At 38.4% G+C, this 25,847-nt stretch overlaps 1 protein-coding gene and 1 non-coding gene across 7 annotated transcripts in view; one reads left to right on the forward strand and one right to left on the reverse strand.

Annotated features, from left to right (window-relative positions):
* Positions 1–25,847, reverse strand: part of ZNF638 (zinc finger protein 638) — a 152,377-nt gene that overhangs the window by 30,346 nt on the left and 96,184 nt on the right. For all 6 annotated transcript variants that reach the window (XM_055378070.2, XM_055378072.2, XM_055378073.2 and 3 more), the window contains exons 9-11: positions 18,220–18,278; positions 17,934–17,986; positions 2,376–2,426 (exon numbers count right to left, since the gene is read on the reverse strand). In XM_055378070.2, coding sequence (XP_055234045.2) covers positions 2,376–2,426; positions 17,934–17,986; positions 18,220–18,278 — 163 coding nt within the window. The remainder of the gene's footprint in view (positions 1–2,375; positions 2,427–17,933; positions 17,987–18,219; positions 18,279–25,847) is intronic.
* On the forward strand, positions 18,640–18,743 carry LOC115933585 (U6 spliceosomal RNA). Its single transcript, XR_004069463.1, has one exon. It is a non-coding gene; the product is annotated as a U6 spliceosomal RNA (small nuclear RNA).

Below are 25,847 nucleotides of genomic sequence, written 5' to 3' on the forward strand. Positions count from 1 at the left end.
GCCATTTTCTAAATCTAGCAATGATGATAATTTCTTCAGAAAAAAGAAATCACTGAAATAAGATATTTACTTCCCTACTGGGGTATAGGTCAAACATCCCTAAACTGAAAATCCAAAATCTGAAATGTTCCAAAACCTGAAACCCCGAGTGCTGCTGACATGACACCACAAGAGGGAAATTCCCATGTAAGTACTTAAAAAAAACTGTTTCATGCACAAAATTATTTAAAACACTGTATAAAATTGCCTTCAGGCTATGTGTATAAGGTGTATATGAAACATAAATGAATTTCACGTTTAGACTTGGCTCCCATCCCCCAGATATTTCATTATATATATACAAATATTCCAAAATCTGAAAAAAAATCCAAAATCTAAAACACTTCTGCTCCCAACCATTTTGGATAAGGGATACTCAACCTGTACTTAAAATAGCATTCATGCAAGTTAAATAAATTTCTGAATGTGTGGATCAACTAGAAGCAAAATTACTAATTCCAAGGACATAAAAACAATCCCATACTTTGAGCAGTTCCAAAAGCAGTTAAACCTAGATCCTCCCAACCCACGCTTCCAGGGCTCCTAATTGATTAAAAAGCATTCAAGATTAAAAAGCATTCAAGAATACTTATATCATGGTCAGGTCATATAAAGATTGTTTTGACTCATTCCTACAGTTTCCTAGCTGTACAGTACTATTTAAATTGCTCTGACCATTATTTGTACCTACATTATCTATTACTATGGCCTATTTTCCAAGATGGTACTGTTTATAAAGATGTGATCATCAAAGTGTTGCAGAAGATCATCAGAGAGCCCAAACCCTTTCAGAGAGCAACAGGAGATTTAACTTCGAAATTAGGATTCATAACAACTAGCGAGAATGGATGAGGAAAAAGCCCAAGATAAAAAATCAATAGATCTAAATTGAATTCCAATTTTTATTGAGAAGCTTTGGGGCACGAACAGATTTGTGTACACATTTCCCTATACATAAGGGTGGTGATTGCCAAAATTACCTAACAGGAACGTTATGAGAATACAATCATACTTTAAAAAATCATACAAAAAGCATTCATTGACATCTAAAAAAATCAACTGAAACAGTTTACAAATCCACCCTTTATAGTCAAGACAGTCCATAATCTTTGCGCAAAAAGAGCAATACAAATCCTTATAGCTTGTCACCTAACTTGTCATTCACGACTTTTGCCACACTGCAGTAAACTGAGCCTCAGTGAGCCCTTAAGATATTTCTTTCACTATTCCTATGTTATTATCACAAATCACTTCTATCTGGGTACTGGGACTTAAAGAAAAAATAAAAAATAGCCAGCATTAATTTCCAACAAGTAAAGGGGTGGCCATCAGCTTAATCCCAGTCTACCACATCCCCAGTGACTCCCATACACTTGGTATCAAAGTAACATCAAAGTGTTAGCAAAATAAATGCAGCTTCAAGACAAGTTTCCTAGCCACCCATAACCCACTCAAATTACTGCTTCTATGAAACTACTATATGAAAATTCTGGATCTGCCACTAATAATGATTTTTGCCAGTTCCAGGCTGTTTCCTTTCCTTTTTAATATTATATGAAAGATTATTTGTTTGTTTGTTTATTTGAGACAGAGTCTCACTCTGTCCCCCAGGCTGGAGTGCAGTGGCAAGATCTCAGCTCACTGCAACTTCCACCTCCCGGGTTCAAGTGATTCTCCTGCCCCAGCTTTCCCAGTAGCTGAGATTACAGGTGTGCACCACTGGTGCCTGGCTGATTTTTCTGTATTTTCAGTAGAGACAGAATTTCACCTCGTTGGCCAAGCTGGACTTAACTCCTGACTTCAGGTGATCCACCCTCTTCGGCCTCCCAAAGTGATGGGATTACAGGCATGAGCCACCATGCCTGGCTTGAAAGATAATTTAATACATTGATTTCTATCCACTTAAAGAGATGACCCTGAATTAATCAGGATTTAGCAGAAATGGGAGAAAAACTGGAAAGGATTATGCCAGGGAAAAGAGAAAAAACTTAATAATTACCTAAAATCCCACTATAGCTCACAAAAACTACAAGGGATCATATTTATTAAACTATTATATAAAAGTAAGGAAGAAGAGAGACCTCAATAAAAGAGAAAGAGGAAAATATGTGATACTCATCATGATAAATTTCTCCAGTTAATTATTTCAATAATTACTATAGAAGCATTATCTAGTACATATCATTTCTCAAAACTGCTAGATGATTATAAATCTCAAAGATTAGCATGCATTCAATACAGACTATGTCATGTGAAATCCAAGACTACTGCCATACTATTTTAAAATACATTAAAGTTTTAACTAATAGTCTAGAATCCTAATTAAAAAAACATACCTGCAGATTTGTTTACTTTGGCTACAGATGCCTTGGCTTGTCCAGTTTTGGCTAAAACAACAAGAAAAACATTTAAGTACTACATTACAAATAACATCACTTGGATTTAGTTAAAAGTCAACCTAGCAATAATTTCGAAAGAACCCTGCAAGAAACAGCCCTATACTCATCTTTGTATGTCCATGGAATTACTATGGGGGCAAATTCTTAGATATGGACTTGATGTGTCAAAAGGCATACAGATTTAAATTTTAGCAAGTAACATTAGACTGACCTTCAGAAAGGCTGAACCAATTAATATTCCCATCAACAGTACATAAGCATAGGAATTATTCCCCATTTCCAAACACACACAATATATCAAGTCAAAATCCTGCCAAGTCTGACCTGCAGACTCAGGCCGAGCGACGGATGAAAAAAGTACACAGACACAGGTATTTTGCATGAGTGCGGCTAGGGGACTGTTCGGCCTCAGAGACACCAAAGAGAGAATGCAGCCCTGATAAGCTGGAGCCGCTTGTATTTATTCAGTACAGATTTAATGACAAAGGCCTGGAGCCAACACAATCTGTAGGTAATTGTCACCCCCACCGCCCTCCTACGCGCAATAGGATGATCAAAGGTCTGGAAAAGTAAATAAACTCTCGTCTAGATAAATTCCTTTACACTCCTTTGTTACCTACTTCTTGCCCTTAGCGTCAGGGTAAGAGAATTTAGCTGCCTTCAGCCTTTATTCTCTCCCGAAGCTTTGCAAAACCTCCTGGACTTCCAAGAAGGTTTGCGTCTCTCCTTATAACTTTTCCCACCACCCTGACTGATCTCCTACATCTCCCCCTTTTGTTTTTTGCATCAGGTTTTGTTGATTGAAGAGTACAGATGTGCGCAGCAGCAGGTTTGTCAGGCGTAGCGATTACTGCTCGTATTCCGGCTTTGCATCCTAGAATTAGTAAATAACATAAGACAAACATGAGTATAATTAGTAATATTTTTTTCCAATCAAGGAGTGAGTGTCTATCCAGGAGAGATGTTCTTGCACATCCTTCCATATAACTGTTTGTTGGGCATGTAGATCTATGGCGTTTAGGGATTCCAGAATTTTAGTTTTAAGTTGCTTTACGTCTGCTGTTAAATTATCATGTAAGGTCACCCAGAGTTGGTGTTTCACCTCATCCCAACTATGTATTGATTGGTTCCATGGTAGAGAGGTGACACAGATATGCTTATGCTCCCAGTCACAGTTTAATTGCTGTCAGAATGCCAGCGCATCTTGTCACTCCCCTACATGTTCCAAGGCAGCCTCGAGGGCTTGCAGATGTGCAAGAACCTTTTGATTTGTACCCTGCTGTAAGAGAAGTTCATTAGACACATTTCTGGCCAAGTTATCTACAAAAGCAGCTATTTGTACTGATTCAGTAATAGATGCTACAGCAAAACTAGCAGTTGCTAGGATGACTATGCCTGAGACTATAAAGGCTGTAAGATTAACTATGAATCTTTGGTGTCTGACCTGGGACAGGGCATGTTCTAAGGTGGCAAGAGCAAAGGAACCTTGCCAATCGTGTATCAAACTGACTGGTAGGAATGCCTCAGATTGTCTCCTTAATACCAAAATACTAGTAATATTTAAATAAGATATATTGTAATTAGTGATACATGAGGTGAAGCAAGCCTGTCCTTGTACTCAGGTCACAAACATGGAGTTTTCAGGTGTAATGGAAATACTGGTTCCCATAAGAAAAACATATGGATGGGTAGCGCAAATCAGGCACTGATCTGTGTGATTATGATAAAGGTCACAGTATAATTGTTAACTGGAATTATGTTATGTCCCATGCCAGGTGTTAAGGGTGGTCCTAAGATGTCCCAGATGCCATTAAGTGTCTTGGGGTGGCAAGGACTCTACTTGGGGTCTGGGATATCCCATCCCCACTTCGGCCCAAATCACAGGGGAACGGACATGGCTATGAAACTAAGATTGATGCCACAATGGATGCAAACATCAGTATGGTGGCCCTGTAAATGACCATGGGGCCTCCAGTCTAAGATGTTGAATTGCCTAACTGGAGACTAAGGGCTTGTCCCCCATGACAGACCTCCCAACCAAAGTGGAATCCATTACTTTCCTGGCTTTGTTCTTTAGCACAGGGAAGAATGCCGGGGAAAGTGGCACTGATTGCCTTGCCCGGTTTGAGGCTACTGGCACAAGAATGTTAAGGCATTTCCTTTGCCATATGTAGCCATAATTGTGTTTCAGCAGGTACATAGTAACCTTACACACAGTGGGAAGACAGTGGAGTGATATGTAGTGTTACCTGGCACCTTAGTCCAATGTGTGCCATTAATAAGGGACCCTACTGGGGTTAAGTCAATCCCTCCTAGCCAAGCAGTTAACGTTATTAGAGGCTGGGAAGGGGGTGCCTGCCCAGGTAACAGGGCGTAACAAAGGCGGATCTAACAGATGAGCCCAATAGAGTGTAGCCGGTACGGGTTGCAGGGAAAGCGAGAGCATAAAAAGGATCCTACGTGAGTTGTAACTTACACCAGAGAGCAGAGCAAGGAACAAATTATCTGGAGTGAATGGTTTCTGTGTCTGGAGCAGGATTTGCTCAGCCTTGTAAGTTGTCTTCTTCAGCATCCCCCAGGTAATGTCCGGGGCTTGTGTCGTCTGAGGAAGCTGTGTTGCCTGGAGCTGCGGGTCCTGCAAGATCATTTCCTTCACTTCTGGTACTGTGTTGGGTCCTAGCCACGCCATGGTATGGTCTGATGCATCGTGCTGGAATCCAAAGAGGGCCTGAGGGGGGTGTGAACACAAGCATATCATCTTCCCCACATTAGCAATTCATTTGGACCACACCATACGTTACTATTTACATCTTTCCATAAAACTGCGGGTTTTATGTCTTGAGAGGTTTTAGCAAAGTGCTTTTCTATAGTTGATTGAAATTTATCATTTAAATTTTAGAAATTAAGGGTAAATAACACTTGTGCTAGTAGTGTTGCAGGGTCCTTACTCATTTTCCCCTTTTTGTTTTCTGAGCATATTTTTAAGGGTGGAGTGGGCACGTTCTACTATGGCCTGTCAGTTATACATGATGCCTGTGGAATGTTGGATGCTCCATGTGTGACAAAATTGTTGAATATGTGAGCTGGCATAGGCCAGATTATTATCAGTTTTAATTTTTGTGGGCCACCCCATAAACGCAAAAGTTAAAAGATGTTTAATGATATATCGGGTGGACTCTCCAGGAAGAGCATGTGCGCTAATTAGGTAGGAACTGGTATCAATGGATACATGTACATATCTTAGTATTCCAAATTTAGGGACGTGTGCAACATCTGTTGCTATAACGGATAAGGTTCTAGTCCTCTAAGGTTAACACCTGTTGAAGGAAGAGATGTGCCTGTGAGCTGGCAATCTGGGCACTGCAGGATAATTTGTTTACCCAGTCTCTGGGTAAGCTGCTATTATTAAGTTTCTCTAATTTTGGTGGAAAAACTGAAGCGACTGGGTGTCTTGGTCAAGCAGTGACGTCATAACCTGCAGGTGGGCTTGATCACTGCCATAAGCCAGTGGGCAAGGCAGTGAGCTGTGTGCTCAAATATGTGTGATAAAACTGTGTATGTTGATCCAGCAATTGCTGAAGTCCAAGAAAAGGTGTACACAGGGTAGGCTCGAGAGTGGACTTAATGAGGGCGGTCTCAAGGTTTTGCAACAAACAAACAGAGTCACTAACAATGTTAATGGGCTGAACGGATTCCGTTTCTAGGGCCAGTACTAGGGCTCCAACCTCAGCTCCCTGAATGGTAGTAAATCCAGATCGAGTGAGAGAATTATGTGGTTTCCACCAAATAGCCGCTTTTCCATTTTTACCAGAGCCATCAGTAAAAAGTGTTAAAAGCGTTAGGTATGAGGGAGTGAACTACTTTTGTTGGCAAAACTAGAGGAGTATGAGATAAGAACTGAAATAGTCTGCCAGCAGGAAGGGCATATTTTATATGGCCTGCATAATCAAAGAGTGCTAATTGAAGATCTAGAGATGGAGCAAGACTGCTTCGAATTTCTACTCAAGAAAATTCTTATGACATCAGGGTCATAACCCAGCAACAGACTGCATCGTCTGCGGTCCGTATAGATGACTTTACTAACTAGCTGGATATAGCGAAATAGTGTTTTAGTCCCAGTATGTGAGTAAAAAACACATTCTAGGAAGCGCAGCCCTGTGGCCATCTGTCCTATTAATCCTGTAGAGGAGTGTTTAGCAGGAAAAACAAACAACTGAACTGAATATCGTGGATCTATGCTATCTAGTTGTCTCTGAGAAATAACTTGGTCTATTTCCTCAATTTCCCTTTTTTGCTGCGGGGGTTAAATACCTGGGTGAGTCTAGGGCAGCACTGCCTTTTAGGATAGAAAACAGGTTCTGTAATTTATCAGTAGTTATGCCCGAGGTGGGGGGATGCCAGTTAATATCACCCAGTAATTTTTGATAATCATTTAAGGTATGTAAGTTGCTAGTATTTAATTTAACCTTTTGAGGTCTTACTGACCAGGAAGTTAGTATGTACCCAAGATATTTCCAAGGTGAGGACATCTGTACTTTTTCAGGTGCTATGATTAACATCTTAACGACAGAGGCATATAAACTCAAAAGTATTGGCTCTTTTGGGTCTGCTAGTAAAATATCATCTACAAAATGAATAATCTTGCAATTCAGAAATTTTTTTCTACTGGGGAGCAAAGCCTGATTTACATGATGCTGACACATGGTAGGACTGTTCAGCATTCCTTGAGGAAGTACTTTCCAATGAAATTGGCGAGCTGCCCTTTCATTACTGATAGCTAGTATGGTAAATGTAAATTGTTCTCTGCCCTGTTCTGCAAAGGGGAATAGCATTAAAGCAGTCTTTTAAGTCAATATCGACTATAGGCCTATCTTGAAGAATTGCCACAGGGGAAGGGAGCCCCGTTGAAGGGGCCCCATAGGTTGCAAACTGCCACTGATAGCCCGTAAGTCATGCAAGTCTCCATTTCCCAGACCTTTTGGGAATGATGAAAATGGGCAACTTCTAAGGGCTGCTTGATGGTTCTATATGGCTGGCTTTTAACTGCTGAACTCATGGGCTCACTGTTATTTCTCTCCCTTTAAAGGCCACTGTGCTACCCAAATTGGATCTTGAGAGAACCACGTCAGGGGTAGGGGAAGAATAATAACAGTGGCCATTATTAGAAAGGGGTTTGCAGCCCCCATTGGGCTAATAGGTCCCGTCCCCAAAGGTTAAAAGGGACAGTCATGTTTAGAGTTGCTAACTGTTTTTTCCCTCCAAATCACGTTAGGGGGTGTGTGCTCTGCTTGGCTGTGTGCACTTCCCCAATGCCGACAATTTTTTGTTTCTGAGTGACCCAAGGCCAAGTTTCTGGCCAGTTTTGATAACTAATAATCGAAATATTCGCCCTTGTATCCTATAAGCCACTAAAATTCTTATTTCTGATTTTTAAGGTAATCATGGGTCTCTGATCAGTGATTAATTGGTTCCAATATACTCCTATGGCTCCCGTGCTTCCAAAACTTCCCTTACTCTTTCCCTGGGCATTGGGGACCCAGTACGTTAAGAGTAGTAACTGAGCTATTTTTAGATTTAGGGGGAAAGAATATGCAGACCTTTACATTCCATCATAACTAATATCTCACCTTGATAATCACTATCAATTACCCTGGTGAGCACATTAATTCCTTTACTTGATAGGCTTGATCATCCTAGGACCAATCCCACTGTTCTGGAGGCAGTGGGCCCCAGATTCCTGTTGCAATCCTTTTAGGGTCTTCTCCTTCTTTCAGCACTAATTCGTTGGGGCCGAGTAAGCCCAATCCTGCGCTCCCAGAGGTGGCTGTTCTGAGAGAGTGGACTGTGGGCTTTCCAATTGACCAAGGAAAGCCGCTGGCATTGCCCAAGTTTGCAGCAGGGCCTGGGGCTGGCCCCTCATGAAGTTTCCCACCTGATTACTTAGGTGGTTGGCATCTTTATCAAATTTGGACTTGCACTGATTTGCCCAATGTTTCCCCTTTCTACACTGGGGGCATATAGAAGGGGGTTCTTTTGCTGAGTTACCTTGGTCTCTACTAGTGGGGAACTGCCTCTTCATATGACCTGGCTCTCCACATAGAAAACAATTTGGGTTTTTCTCCCTTTTCACTTCAGACTTTATTGCCATGGCCAATATTTTGGCTTTGTGTGTTTCAGTCCCCATCAGTTGACATGCTCGTGTAAGTTCCCTGGCCGTAACTGCCTTTCCTCTGACTGCCTGCATTGCTTGCTGGCAGTCGATGTTAGCATTTTCATAAGCCAACTGCAACAATAAGATTATCAGCAGCCTGGGGATGACTAATTTGTCTCTTAATTGCCTGGGTTAACCGATTGATAAATTCAACAAATGGCTCCTGAGGCCCTTGTCGAACATTTATAAAGATCCCTGTTGAACTTCCGCTTTCGGAATTCGGGAATTCGGTCCCAAGCCCTGATAGCACACAAAGACACTTGTGCATAGGCTTAGGGAACAAAACTTAATCGTTGTTGTACACTGGCATAGGAACCCCTCCCCTGAAGCATAGCAGCTGTTATGTTTTGCCCAGCCAATTGATTCTGGTTGGCTTGTTGTTCACACAACTCATCATACTCTGTCTTCCAGAGGAGGTACTGACTGGGCTCTAAAGTTGTTTTAGCTAGCATTGACCAGTCCCATGGGGCCAAACAGAAGTTGTCTGCTATGGCTTCAATTAATCCTTTCATAAATGGACTAGCGGCTCCATTTGCTCTAATGCTTTTTCTTATCTTTATAAGCATCAAAAGAAATGGGTTCATATACCTGAGTGCCTTGCTGATCTTGCATTACCGGGCAGGTTAAGAGCTCCCCTTCTAATGCCACTTGCCTAAGACAGGGTCCCACAGCTGTAGTGTATCCCTTGTCTTTTTTCCAATTTATTGGGGGATGGGGCTCAGGGAAAACCTCTGTTTCCTCTTTGGTATCTTTACCCGGTAATGGCAGGGCTGAGTGAAGAGGAGGCGGCGATAAGGTAGGTGATGGTTCCTCCTCCCTTCCCTTCTTGGGATCTTCTGTGTACAGCAGGGCCAAAGCAGCCCTAACTAAGGCCCATAAGGTTAAAGATGTTACTGGGACCCGTTGCCCTTGTGCATGATATTGTTTAAGATTTCTCCCCACTTATTCCCAGAGCTCTAGGTCCAGCATGCCTTCTGCTGGGAACCATGGATTATGGGAAACAACAGTTTGCCTTAGGTCCCTTAACTGAGCCTGCGAAACCGAGGCTCTGCTAGCTTTAAGCAGTTGTTTCAATACTTTTATATACTGTTTCTGTTGTGCGGACAGCTGTTGTCTCATGATGAAACTCTAGTCTGAGAATTCCCCTGAACTTGGATATCCCGAGTGGGCACCAATGACTTACTGACTGCACAGTCTCTTCGCCTTCATTTTCGGGGGTTCCGTCGTGATCCCTTGCAGTGTTCCTCACGAGGGGCACCAGCTGCTGAGTCTGATCCACCGACTCTGGCCGAGCGACGGATGAAAAAAGTACGCAGACACAGGTATTTTGCATGAGCGCAGCTAGGAAACTGCTCGGCCTTAGAGACGCCGAAGAGAGAACACAGCCCCAATAAGCTGGAGCTGCTTGTATTTATTTAGTACAGATTTAATGACAAAGGCCTGGAGCCAACACAATCTGTGGGTAATTGTTGCCCCCGCCTGTAGGGAGCAGTCCTGCACGCAGATGATCAAAGGTCAGATGATCAAAGGTCGGATGATCAAAGGTCAGATGATCAAAGGTCGGATGATCAAAGGTCGGCAAAAGTAAATAAACTTATCTAGATAAATTCCTTTACACTCCTTTGTTACCTACTACTTGCCCTTAGCCTCAGGGTAAGAGAATTTAGCTGCCTTCAGCCTTTATTCTCTCCCGAAGCTTTGCAAAACCTCCCAGGACTTCCAAGAAGGTTTGCGTCTCTCCTTATAACTTTTCCCACCACCCTGACCAATCTCCTACAAAAACCTAACATGGTAAACTGAAATGATCAACCTTCCCAATGTGAAATGGAAACTGGTAGGATTTTTTTTTCTTTAATTGTTAAGTGTAGTTGTATCCGTCTTCATATGTTTAAAAATCATCTCTACTTCTTTCTCTATAATCTGCCTAATCATACTATTTTCCAATTTATCTTTTGGGTTGAGGCTTCTTATTTTTTATTAGAGTTCCTTAAGAAAATTAACACATAGGTTAACAATTTTTTAAAGTCACTCAAAATACTTATGCATTAATACATTTTATGTAGTCAAATGTCTTCCTGATTGGGAAGGACTTCTCAACCTAAATTTTACAAAAAATATTCTCCATACTTAAAGAATACTGTTATCATCTTATGTATCATAGTAAATCTTTGATCCAAGTGCAGTTTGATATAAGCACTTTTACTTTTTTTTTTGAGACAGAGTCTTGCTCTGTTGCCCAGGCTGAGTGGCATGATCTCAGCTCATTACAACCTCCACCTCCCAGGTTCAAGCAATTCTCCTGCCTCAGCCTCCTGAGTACCTGGGTCTACAGGAGAGCACCACCACACCCAGCTAATTTTTGTATATTTAGCAGAGATGGGATTTCACCATGTTGGCCAGGCTGATCTCAAACTCCTGGCCTCAAGTGATCCAGCCACCCTGGCCTCCCAAAGTGCTGGGATTACAGGCGTCAGCCACCGCACCAAGCAAAGTGCTTTTACTTTTATCAAAAGTAAAAAAAAGTAGCTAATTTAATGAATAATTGATCTTTTCCCAACTAAAATGAAATATTATCATACAAATTTACTGATGTTTTGTATGTTTTGGGAAATATCTCTGGACTCTCTTCTGTCCTACTTTTTGTCTATGTAACTATATGAAACTATTCTAAATCTTCAAACTTTGTAATATATTTTAATATTTATTGTGGATAGTCTGTTTTCACTGTTTTCTTTAAAGAACTGTCCTGCCTATTCTTCTATGTTAATTTCTTATAATATATAAACTTAGAATCAGCTTATGTAATTTAAAATGTTTTATTGTTATTATTCTTTATACTTAGTGTATAAAGAAAAAAAAAGGTTTAGCTGGATGAGGTGTCTCTGGCCTGTAATACCAGCTACTCAGGAGGATGAGGTGGAAGAAGCACTTGAACCTGGGAGGTGGAGACTGCAATAAACTGAGATTCCACAACTGAACTCCAGCCTGGGCAACAGAAAAAAAAGAAGAAAAGAAAAAAAGAAAAAAATGGCATTTTATAACAGTGAAGCTTTCTATCCAAGAATGCCATTTTTTCATTTAAGGCTCATTTTTATGCCTTTTAATATTTTAGTTTTCTTTTTATAACTTCTACCATTTTTATTATAAATGGACTATTTAATATTAGATTACATAAGGAGCTCTTCTTTAAAAAGCAATTAAACATGACATTAGAGAATTAAGATGGGTAATTATAATTAAATAGCACTGTATAATTGATTCTCTTAGGTTTTCCATCGTACTACCATATTTGCAAATAACGGTGTATCCTACTTTCCAATTTCCATGCCTCTTGAATTACACTGTACTGGTTAATGGTTATTAGTTTTAAAAAATATTTATTTTAACTCAAAGAGGTGTTGATGCATATTCTCAGTTTAGTTCCCAACCTTAATGGGAATGCATCTAATGCATTATTAAGCATATGCTGGCTTTTAACATATGTGTACTTGTATGTGTGTGCATAAATAAAAGTATATATACACACATACATATCATATTTAAGAAACCTTTTTTTTTTTTTTTGAGACAAGGTCTCACTCTGTTGCATAGGCTGGGGTACAGTAGCATGATCACAGTTCACTGAAGCGTCGACCTCCTGGGCTCAAGCAATCCTCCCAGATCAGCCTTGCAAGTAGCTGGCACATGCCAACATGCCCAGATAACTTCTTAATTTCTGATACAGACTGGGTCTCACTATGATGCCCATGCTAAGATTTCTTTTTTAAATGCTAGAAATGGATGTTGAAGTTAATATCCCTCTCAGTATTTATGGAAAGGATCATATGTTCTTTTTTTAATATGGTAGAATTGAATTAACAGATTTCCTCATTTTGAACCATCTTTATACTTCCAATACGACCCTCTCTTGTGCACAGTCCATTATTCAAAGTGCTCGCAGACACTATATGTGTAAATTTTACACTAAAATTTAATGTTAATATTCCTACATATAATTGTTCTATAGTTTTATGAAAGCTGTCAGCATTTAAAAAATATTTAACTTTCACTTTTGGGATAATTGTAAATTCACATGGAGTTGTATGAAATAAGAGGGAGAGACCCCATATACCCTTCACCCAGTTTCCCTCCAATGGTTAACACTTTGTATAACTGTAGTACAGTATCACAGACAGAAAACTGACACAATTGATACAATCTACCAACACCCAGATTTCACTCATTTTACATGCAATGTGTACTTAGCTCTGAAATTTTATCATAGGTGTAGATCAGTGTGACTACCACCAGCCACGATACAGAACGGTTCCTTCATAATGATCTCTTCTAAAACCCATTTATAGCAATAGCCACCTCCCTCCCACCAACCCTGACTATCACTAATCTGTTCTCTCTCTGTAATTTCATTTCAATGTGATATACATGAAATTTTATAATATAAAACTTTTTAAAATAGCCATTCATCCACTGAAGAACATTTGGGTTGTTTCCAGTTTGGGGCAATTATAAACAAAGTACCCATAAATACTCGTGTATAGGCCTTTGTATGAGCTAAGTTTTCATTTCTCTGGGATGAGTGCCCAAGAGTGTAAGTGATGTCATATGGTAAGCACGTGTTTAGTTTTGTTAAATTAAACTGTCATACTCTTTTCTAGAATGGCTGTACTATTTCACAATTGCTCTTGCACACAATGTATGAGTTTCTCTACATACTCATCAGCATTTGGTGCTATCAGTATTTTTTATTTTAGCCATTCTGATAGGTGTGTAGTGTCTTTGTCAATATTTGATGTATTAGCCTGTTCCCCCACCTTTTCTCATTTCCCCTTTTACAGGAAGCTTTCCCTTCTCCTGAATGCCATGGTATAGCTGAAATCGATATTGCTTTCTGAAAGATTTGGTGGAACTCACATGTGGGAGTTCCCACAGGTGAGCAGACGGCTTTTATTGGGGAAATAACTGACTTAAGCAAATAAACAAGAGGTGATCTCTGAATGGTGTGAATCACTTCCTTTAAACATTTTCTGAAATATTTTAAATTTTTCACAATAAACATTCATTACTTTTATAATTAGATTTAAAAGAATGTCATTTTCAGCTGGGAACTGAAAAGGTAAAAAGAAAAGGGGACATATTATTTCTAAAAAAGAGAAAAGCCGTAACAAGAGAAAAAAAATCATTCGATCAAGGAAGTTTCATCAGAGATGAGCCTTACAGGATAAATCAGAATCTGTCCCCCAACTCTCCCCAAAAGAAGTCTTAACTGACTTTTTATCTTCAGTACCTTGCCTGCGACCTATTAAGTGCTTACTAAAGTTAAATGAAGTCAGCCATCAATTCCATGCAAATAGCATAAATAAAGAACCAAGGAATGAAGTAACATGGAAAATAAACTATTCTGAGTGACTAGAAAATAATATGCAGTTGACTGTTAATAGGTTCAAAAGATAATCTGGGGTCAAAGGGCAAAGAATAATTTATGGAAAGCCAAAGAATTTGGACTTTATTCCACTGGTTGCTAGAAGTAGAATGATCAGATCTGCTTTAAAGAGACCTCTGGGCAACAATGTGTATAATAAAGCAGAGTATGGAATAAAAAATACCAGTCAGGAGGCTATCTTCAAAAGTTCAAATGTGAGACGACAGGTCTGAATTAAAAGGAGTTACAGGCATGATGGAGCTACATATAAAGAATTTGAGAGCTGAAGGAGATTCAAGGGAAAACTAATATGGATCCGCCACTGATTGATTGGCTGAAAAGGGGAAGGATGTTATCTAAATCTGAATTATGTTGAACAGAAGAAAAGAGAAGACAGGGTTAAGAGCTACTCTACCGGATGATTAGTGGTAACTGTTAAATAATATAAGAAAATGAGAAGAGTATACTCAAGGGGATAGAAGAATTTATGTATGTAAGGGAGATGTCCTTAAAGACTGAGAGGAAAGAAATCACCCAGGAAGAGGGCCAGGCGTGGTGGTTCACACCTGTAATCCCAGCACTTTGGGAGGCCGAGGTGGGTGCATCACTTAAGGTCAGCAGTTTGAGACCAGCCTGGCCAACATGGTGAAACCCCAACTCTACTAAAAAAAAAAAAAAAAAGAAAAATTAGCCAGGCATAGTGTCGCATACCCGTAATCCCAGCTACTCGAGAGGCTGAGGCAGGAGAATCACTTGAACCTGGGAGGCAGGGGTTGCAGTGAGCCAAGATCACGCCACTGTACTCCAAACTAGGCAACAGAGTGAAACTCCATCTCAGTAAAAGAAAAAAAAAAAAAAGAAACCACCCAGGAAGAAAAGCATGACATGAGAAGAGGAAAAGATTATTAGGAAAACTAGAAAGGCTGGAGAAAAGCAGTGATCCAAGAAAATCAAGAAGTTTTCATTCTTGAGGGAGGTAATTTAGTATATGCACAACGCTTTGGAATCATAAAGTTTTGTGTTCAAATTCTAACTCCTCCATGTGGCCCTGACTCATTTAACCTTTCTGAATCTATCTCTTCTAGAAAATGAGAACAATATATTTTTTTGAGGTGGTGTCTCGCTCTTGTCACCCAGGCTGGAGTGCAGTGGCACGATCTTGGCTCACTGCAACCTCTGCCTCCCAGGTTCAAGAGACTCTCGTGCCTCGGCCTCCCAAGTAGCTGGGACTACTACCACCACACACAGCTAATCTTTGTATTTTAGTAGAGACAGGGTTTCACCACGTTGGCCAGGCTGGTCTTGAACTCCTGACCTCAGGTGATGCACCCGCCTCAAACTCCCAAAATGCTGGGATTATAGGCATAAGCCATCGCACCCAGCCAAACATTAACTATAATTCAAAGAACGGTTTGAAAGATTAAACAAAATAACATAAATATACCATGTGCCCATGTGCCCAGCATAAATAGCATACCCACAAACGTGAGGCTTCTTTTCCTTGTTTTCTCTCTTCTGGTACAGATTATGTTAGTAGGCCTGTCTACTTAATAAGTCATTTTTAACTTATTTTGTATACTAAATTCTAACTTTAAAACAAACTAATCCTGCATCACCTTTACCCTGGTTCTGCTTTAGCTTTGTGTCATGGAACTTCTCATTTTCTACAACTCATATTATTTAATGTTTATTTTATATTTAATATTTGTCACCTCAAGTTAAAAATGTAAACTGTCTGGGGACAGGCATGCCTATTTGGTCCACTGATACATCCTAAGCCTCTACAAAGTGCCCCCTTATCATGGGCATATAATAGGTACTCAGTAATTACTATTTTTCTTTTTAATTAGTACTGGGTAAGAGCTCGAATGTTTCCATTCATGATCAAATTACACTCTTGCTTCCTCCCTGTGCTTATAATCAAATTTATCCTTAAAACTGCCCTAATTAACTCTTTCTATCACTCTTCAATCTGAGCGGATCTCAAAAAATTATCAAGTACCCTTCCTTTCTCACCTGTCACTTTCTCAGTCCTGTTTATAGGTTCCTTTTTCTTTCTACACTTATATTGCAAGGAAGTATTTTAGCTTTCCAAAATTTAGACCTTAAACTTAAAAAAATTCCCAAGTATCTCACTTTCAATGCCATATGATTGGCTGACTAAAGAATATCTCTAGCAGATACCCGTGACAGGTGAAATTTGGTAATGTTGAAATCTAAGGACCTAACCCCAAATTCAAAGGCACCACTGTGAGTTTTCCAATTGTAATCAATAATATCATCGCACTCTTAGTAAAACCTATCAGGACCGAAACTTGGAAATTTTATAATTACTTAAAAAATTTTTTAAACTCATTTACTGAAAAATTCCATATAATAAAATGCAAATTTTACCTCCTCACATCACTTAAATTAACCTTTTTCACATCAGGTCCTAATCATCCCAAAGTGAAGCCCAACTGTTTTTTCTCAGTGGGATTTTTACATCTCTCCAATTTATCCAATCTATATAAGAATCCTAAACAATTAGTGAGTGGCTTCATATTCTCTACTGCAATTTCCCAGAGTCTGTACCAATTGTTACTAGCTCTTATACAGAAAAAATGGAGTGTACTTTTGCCAAGCTTAGGAAACAGTGGACTAAACAAAGCTAAATAGGTTTCTTTCCTGAAGGACTTCATAAAATGTGTTCTGTGAATTATTTTTTCAAAAGAGAAAAAATAGCTATAACAAACACCCCAAACCTTTTTACCCAAAACTTCTTTCAGAAATTACTCTTTAACATGACACATTCTGAAAATGCTACTAATGGGGTCAAATTTGAAAACTTCTCAGCATGACCCTTCAAGGCCTTCAACAGAATAATTCAACTTTGTTACCTTTGTTGTTGTGTGCCCCCCACATGAAGTAATCTTAGGCCTCCACATTTTATCTCTTCACATAACGTTACCTAATTTAAAATCTTAATCGAAATGTACTGCCTTCCAGAAGCCATTCATAGTATCTCTGCTAACCTTCAATACTTCAATACTCTATACAACTAAACATTACGGGGAAATGAGATATTCCACACAATCCAATTTTCACCTCACTAGTAAAACTTAGTGCCTAAATTCTTACCTCATTCCAGTTAGAAAAACCAACACACTATATTTTTACCTTCCCCAAACAGAACATACAAAATGCAATGTAAGTTCCTAAATTTGTCTCTGCCTTATTTTAGCTTTTCTTTCCTGTCTTTCACTATCGAGCTGTTTATTCTCACTAGCACTAGTCTCAAAACTTCTTTCCACCTTTCTAGTCCTAAATGGACTAAGAAAAAGGAGAACCCGGATTATGAAACTGTATGCAAAATTTATTTAACTAGATTCATAATGATGGCTTCAAGTATTTTCCTGAGTATAAAGAAATAGCTTTTAGTACATGAGTATGATAACATCCATTTCTGGATAGTCTTTTTTGCTTGCTTTTTGGCTCTCAATTAACCTCCAAAATCAAAGGGGACCAGATAAGCATTCTTAACATACCTTTCTTATGTTTTGTGTCTTGTGGGTTTATCGGGAAGGGATGGAGGGAGATATTGCATAACTAACCTAAACATGTAAAAAACAGCTATTAACTGTGGAACTACGATAGCTATTTCACATACATTATCTCATAGATTTGTTGTATTTACTCCAGAAGTGATTCTGTAATAACACAGTATTAAATATTAACCACCTGCTTAATACAGGGGCCAATTAAAGAATGTAATTTGGGTCTCCTTCATTAAAGCACAATAGTGTCTTCCTAGCATCATCATCTAAGTTTCTACTAAACTGACAACATACACTCATTTGAAAGAATATTAAAAGTAACAACTTACCAGCAGAAGTTGAAGTAACAATTTCAACAGCTTTTGAAGCATCTGCATCTCTTCTATTTAAAAGGAGAAAAAATTTAGCAGCAACTTAGGAATTCTAAGTTCTACAAAATCCTAAAAATGTAATATTTAAACCTAAAAACGTTTAAAATAATTCAACTGGAGTGATATCCCTCTTAAATTGTAGTTATAGTGATAAAATATATTTAAAATGCGGTTTTAAAAATTAAAATTTTCTTAAGTCATATGCACATTTCATTCTCACATATGAAATCATAAAGTCACTTACTTTAAGGTAGATGCAGATACTTTCTTTGACTCTAAAGTCTTTTTCTTCACCTCTTTGTTCTATGTAGGAAAAATATTTTGAACAAAAGAAATTTAGTATAAAGCAATTCAGAAAATATAGAACAAAAATCTAAAATCTTCCTATTCTAAAGGACACATGCTTATTACCTTTTCCTATTTATAAAGACATTTTTTTCAATTTGTGATTACACAGCCTAATTTTCCATCTCATCTTTCACAACTCATCTGCATTTTATTATCATTAACTACAGCAGTTTCTCCTTAACCAAGACCCCCGGTGGATGCCTTGAAACCGTGCTCGTGCTGAACCCTATATATACTATGTTTTTTTTCCTATATACATGAAAGTTTAATTTATAAATTAGACATAGTAAAAGATCAACAATAATAAAATAGAAAAATGCTCCCTTCAGCAGCACATATACTAAAATTGGAATGATACGGTAATTAGCATGGCCCCTGCGCAAGGATGACACACATATTGGTTAGGCATTCCATATTTTAAATTAAAAAAATAAGTTGTAACAATATAGTGTAATAAAACTTACGTGAATATGGTCTGTCAAAATATCTTACTGTACTGTAGATCTTAGCAACTTCAGCATACAATTTTTTTCTCTCCTTATTAAGTCGAGAACTTTCAACTTTTCACTTAAAGGAATCATTTTTCCCCTTCTCTTTGGCATATCCAAATTGCCAGCATCACCACACTTGCACTTTAGGGCCATTATTAAGTAAAATGAGGGTTAAACACAAGCACTGCAATACAGTGACGGTCAATCTGATAACCAAGACAGCTAGCTATTAAGTGACTAGTGGGCAGGTAGCATATAAAGTGTGGATACTCTAGACAAAGCAATGACTCACAGCCCCAGTGGGCTGGAGTTGGACTGCATGAAATTTCATCATGCTAACTCAGAACAGGGCACAGTTTAAAACATGTTGTTTATCTCTGGAATTTTCTATTCAATATTTTCAAACCACAACTGACCACTGAAACTGCAAAGCCAAGCCTCAGATAAACGGGAACTGCTGTATCTTTCAAAAACATGGTTTCTCATAGCACTGTGACATCTCAAATGTCTAAAGTTCAACTGCTATCACCCTGGTCTAATCTACTACTACCTTTTGCTTTGATTACTACAATCGCCTCGTAATGGTCTCTGCTTCAGTCCTTGCCATTCACTCACTCTCTATTCACAACATAAACCCAGACTGAACCTGCTGTTCCACAACTCAAAACCTCTCATTAGACTCAAGGAAAAAAAGCCCAGTACTTACAATGGCCTCTAAAAGTTTACAACATATGTTCTACCTACCTTCTAACTCCCAAACCACAATACACTTCTTCCTACACTTCTTCACTCCAACCCCAAGCATCCTTTCTACTCCTCTAAGATGCTACACAGGTATAGGTTTGACAGGTGCTATTCCTTCTGTCTGGAATGCTCTCAATCCAGGACGTGGTTTGTTCCCTCATCTTCTTCAAATGTTTGCTCAAATATCACCTTTTCAATGACATCTTCCCCAACTACCTTACTGAAAGTTGCACAGCTCTTCATTCCCCAACAAGAGTACTTCTATTCCCCTTTCCTAATTTTTTTTTTACCATAACACTTGTTGAAAACAAACATAATACATACGCATTTTTAACTTATTTGTGGTCTTTCTCTCCCTACCCCTTGAAGTTAAAACTCTGTGATACCAGGGACTTTGTTTTCTTCAATATTCTATTCCCAGTGCATAAAGTCATGCTTGAACATTCAGCAAGTATTTGTTAACTTGATCTGAATTTCATCATAACTGTTCTCATGCAATTTCATACTTTCTGTTCTTTTTGGGCACTCTTGTCATTTCCTTTTGCACTATATGGGATTTTATCCCACACGTTCCTTCAACTCAATTATTTAGAAGAAATTAGTTCTAGTTCTATTCTACTAATGGTAATTTTCAATTTTAAAAGAAATTTGAAACTACTATGTTCCAATGTATAAGTTGAAACATTTAGCCTTTACTCCTTGGCTACATTCCAATTTTTGATTATACATTTCACACGAAAACTATCTTTCCGGTAATTTTAAGTGATATTTTTTGAAATTTATTTTATAAAAACATGATTATTTAGATTTTAGTCTATGTTTAACTGGTTTCATTGTTCACCACCAACATTTTATATAATAACTTCTCCATTTCTTAAGTTCTTCATTTTAATGTTTTAGAAAAAGATGTATTAGTGAAATACCTTCTAAGTCCATGCATGTCTGAGAATAAATACTGCCTTAACACACACCTTAGGATTCCACTTGAAATGAATGTACTCAATTACAATGAATCATAATCTTTTTCCCACCCAACTCTTAAGAATGTGTTGCTTTGCGATCTAAGGCTAGACTATTTCTTTGTATAGTTAAACTGTTTTCTGCCTAGATCACTATAAGGTGCCTCACCATAACCATGAAATTTAAAATCCTCAGTATTTAAATGATGTCCTCTTTCTGGAATTCCACTTATGTACAGATTGTGTCTTCTAAATATATCTACCATGCCTTTCCTCTAATCATTTTTCACTCTTTTAACTTTCACACCAAGAGTAGGATCACACCTCTCTTGCTCACCACTGCATCTTCTGTAGATATTACAATGCCTGACACAAGAGGCGTAACAGATGCTTAACTAATAAGAAATAGTTTCAGAATTAAAATGAAAACCTCTCATCCAAATTCTGATTGCGTATTTTCGCTTTTATCTCCTTGTTAATTCATTAGATTTTCTGTAATGCTCAAATATTCACTAACGCCCAGCATTATTTTTCATATCCATGCAATCTTCTTAGTTGACTACTTGCTCAAGTTTTAATTGTAATGTCCCCATGAATCTTGCTGAAAACACTGAATTGAAGTTTAAAAAATTGTTTTTTTTTTTGCACAAGGTTGAAATGCAGTAGTATGTCATGGCTGAAAGGGTTTTATTAGAAATCTGATCCTACTTTTTTCCACATCAAGGGCTCCTGATCCTCCCCCAGCTCCCTTTTGTTGAGATAGGGTCTCACTCCGTCACCCAGCCAACCTCCGCCTCCCGGGCTCAAGCGATCCTCCCACTGCACGCTACCCAGCAGCTGGGTGCATGCCACCACACTAGGTCAATTTTTTAATTTTTTGTGGAGATAAGAGCTCACTATATTGCCCGGGCTAGTCTCAAACTCCTGGGCTCAAGCAATTATCCTGCCTCAGCCTCCCAAAGTGCTGGGATTACAGGCATGAGCCAGTGCACTGGGCTCCTGATACTTTAAAGAAAACTTTCGAAGTATGAGAATATGGCCCTTTCTCTGGGAAAAAAATAATGTTTGCTTTCATCGGATTACTGGTAACGGTGGGGCAAGGAGTAGCTCAAAAAGACTTAAGAATCACTGCTAAGAATGGATGTCGAGGTTATTATTAAATTATTATTATTAAAGACTAGGTTACAAGGTTATTATTAAAGACTAAGTTACCTAGTTTCTGACAAGAGTTGTACAAATCCATATTAACATACGGATATAGGATATTTTTTACCTTTTCTGTAATATTTAGATTCATAGAAGCAGCAAAACGGAGATGTTACATGAAACACAGCTAGAGTTAGAGGCAGTCCTAACATGAAATATCAAATGCTGGGCAGGTAAGTTTTTTCTAGGTTTTCACATGCCATGCCAAAATCAAGATTTGGACCAAGAAAGCTACAGCACAGCTCTTCTGTTTCCTAGTTTGTTCTTTCAGCTTATTTTTGGCTTGCACTGGTAGAAAAACTTGAAGTGGTAACAGGCCAAAAAGATTGCCCCTTCCTGCCTCAGACACTTATTTACAAAACAAAACAAACAAACAACAACAAAAACAATTGTCCACATACTTCCAATATGAAGAAGGCACAACTCAAATTCTGTTCAGAGTTCCCTCCACTCAATCCCTAGGCATGTTGCTCTGTCACAACAGAGGTGTCATGAGTTAGCCTTCTTGTTCCAGCATCATCCAAACAACATTTAGCTGAAGAACATTAATATTTGCCATGAAAATGGCATGTTTTCTAGCTTCTAGTGCTCGTATTTTCTTTACCTATTCATTACTATGAAAATCATGACAGTAAATATGCCTGGGCTCTTGGACTTACATTGCTACTTTACCAACTTCATCAAAAAGTTGGCCAAGAGAATTTTTTAAGCTATTTGAAACATTCTATTTCCTTAAATGTATCCTTACCTATGTTCCTTAACTATGTTAACTGTTTAGAATGAAAGAAAACTGGCCTTCTCAACAATTCCCAAAATTTAATGAACAGCTAGGTCTTTCTGGACAGTCACTAGTATAAGCCACTATTCCTTTCTGTTTTCAAGGTTACTAATCTACCCACAAACCATTACCATTACCACAAAAGGCTGAGTATATTGATTGAGCAAGTCTTCTAATTGGACTTCAGTGCTCTTCTCCACTTTAATCAATCTGCTAGGCTTTCTTTGCCTTCAAAATCATTTGCCTAACTCATTCTCCAAACCATTTCCAAATGAATCTTTCTAATCTCCATTTTATTATGTCATGCCCTGGTTCAAAAACCTTGAATAACATATACCTCTCTACAGGATAAAGTTTAAGTTCTTAAATTATGTATTTAATCCTTGTTTCTCCTTAACTGCCTCTGCAACTAGATGGCCATGTGTCTGGCAGTTCTGGTAAATCAAATGCAGGCAAATGCTGCTGGGGAACTCACTCTCTCCAGAAAAGAAAACAAAAACTCATTTTGCTCTGCATTTTTATTCCTGTATGTCTTGAAGATAGAAAAGATGCCAGAAGGTGCAGAAACCATCTTACAACTGAGGATGAAAGATACATTCTAAAGACAGTAGTGCTGGAAGACAAGGCGAGGTTCCTGAAGATATTATGGAGCTGTTGCACGAGCACTGGACCACCTACATGCAGATTTCTGTTATGAGATAAATATACCTCTTATTTGTTAACAATCCACTAGTGAGGTTTTATTAGTTGAAACTGAATGAAATCCTAAATGATAAAATTGGTAATAACTAAGGCCACACGATTTAACTTATTATACAAACCAGGACAATGGGAATAAATGGATGGCATGTAGCAGGTATAAACTAGGATGATAGGTTACTCTAGTAGTAACTAACTAGAAAACATATGAGAACTAAAAAATAAAGATCCTCTCTAATAGCTACATGTAAAAATTAAGTAAAATAATAAATTTAACCCCCACAAAATGTTCAAGAACTTTATGGAAAAAAAAAAATAAAACTTGCTAAAGGGCATAAAAGGAAATCTAAATGGACAAACCATGCTCTTTCTTTAAGACAAAGCCTGGCTCTGTTGCCCAGGCTGGGGTGCCATGGTGCTATCTCAGCTCAGTGCTACCTCTCCATCGCGTGGGCTCAAGCAATACTCCTGCCTCAGCCTCCTCCTGAGTAGCTGGGACTACATGCACACACCACCGCACCCAGCTAATTTTTGTATTTTTAGTAGAGACAGGGTTTCATCATATTGCCCCAGGCTGGTCTCAAACTCCTGAGCTCAAGTTCTCTGCCCACCTCAGCCTCTCAAAATGCTAGGATAACAGGCAAGAGCCACCAGCCAACGAACTATGTTTTTTGATAGAAAGACTTAGTGTTGTAAAAATACTATTATGAATTCAACACAGTATTAATTAAATTCCAGTAAGTTTTTTTAAGAGAACTTAAACTGATTCTAAAACTAATGTGCAGGAGTAAATGTTCAAGATTAAACAAAATGAATTTAAATAAAGAGGAAAAACATTAACCAAAATGAATAAACAAAGAAAAATAACTCTACAAGAAAGACAGGGAAATATTAGGAAGTTATAATAATTGTTGTAACAGAAACCACATAGTATTGCCACAACAGAAGAGTATGAAACACATCTATGTATACAGAATTTACACACATAAAAGAAGCTTTTCAAATCAACAAGGATAAATTAGGCATAAATAGTGTTGAGGCTAACTGGCTCCCATTTTGGAAATAATACTGATTCCAATCCTATATTATGCTGCAAATAATAGATTAAGGAATAAAACCTTTTAGGCACTAGCACAGGCAAGTTCTTAAAAAGACAAAAGAAAAAAAGCAGGCCAGAAACAGTGGCTCACGCCTGTAATCCCAACACTTTGGGAGGCCGAGGCAGGAGAATCACCTGAGCCCAGGAGTGTGAGATCACCTTGGGCAACAAAGTGAAACCTCATATCTACAAAAAATAAATTAAAATTTAGCTATGCGTGGTGGCTTGCACCTGTAGTCCCAGGTACTCAGCAGGCTGAGGTGGGAGGATTAGTTGAGCCTGGGAGGCAGAGGTGGCAATGAGCCAAAATTGTGCCACTGCATTCCAGCCTGGGTGACAGAGTGAGACCCTGTCTCAAAAAGAGGGGAACATGTCCTCGGAACCTCCTGAGGCTGTATCACAGGCAAAAAAAAAAAAAATAAAGAAAAAAATGCAGAAGCCATAGAATACCAATAAATTTGAGTACATAAAAATATCAAACTTGGCCGGGCGAGGTGGCTCACGCCTGTAATCCCAGCACTTTCAGAGGCCGAGGCGGGCGGATCACGAGGTCAGGAGATCAAAACCATCCTGGCTAACATGGTGAAACCCCATCTCTGTTAGTGGCGAGCACCTGTAGTCCCAGGTACTCAGGAGGCTGAGGCAGGAGAATGATGTGAACCCGGGAGGTGGAGCTTGCAGTGAGGCGAGATGGTGCCACTGCACTCCAGCCTGGGTGACAGAGAGAGGCTCCACCAAAAAAAAAAAAAAATTCAAACTTGATATATGTATGCATAACACAAGCAACAGACTATAAGAAAAGACTTCTTACATACAATGCAAAATTAGTGTCTAGAATGCACAATATTCATGCACCTTCAAAGGAATATTTTTAAAAAGACAATAATAATAAAATAGGGAAAGATACAGACAACTCACTTAAACAGTTAATAGATATAGCTAACAATTATATAAAAAGATGAAGTTAATGAATAATCAAAAAGATGCAAATTAAAACTAGATATCATTTTCTATGTAACGAATTTTTAAAGCTGAAGAAATTAAGATGTTGTTGGTAATACTCTCATAAATTACCAGGGAGTAAATTATAACAGTTATTTAGTGAGCAATCTTATATTATCCATTACTGTGCATCCTATAAACCAACCATTCCATTGGGTAGGTATCACCTAAAAAACCACTATCATAAATGTCAAAAGATGGCCTGTGAAGGTACACAAGGTGTTAACTAAAGTTCTGTTTCTAGAAACAACCTAAATATCAATCAGTAAGGAATTGGTAATGTATCTGTGGTATATTCATACAAAGAAACACTATAGAGAAGTTACAAAGAATGAGGAATGCACTACCATGGTTAGACTACCAAATCAAATTATTGAGAAATGTGTGTTATAGAACCCCTATAAAGTAGCCATTCCACAGCTAATAGAAAAATTAAATTACTAGAACACATAGCTGGGTGGAGCAAAATGGTAGAATAGAACCCTACACTGTTCATCCCATCCCCAGCAGGAACACCAAATTTTAATGACTATCTGCACACAGAAA

The sequence above is a fragment of the Gorilla gorilla genome, chromosome 12, assembly GCF_029281585.2.
Source record: "Gorilla gorilla gorilla isolate KB3781 chromosome 12, NHGRI_mGorGor1-v2.1_pri, whole genome shotgun sequence".
NCBI classification, from domain to species: Eukaryota; Metazoa; Chordata; class Mammalia; order Primates; family Hominidae; genus Gorilla; species Gorilla gorilla.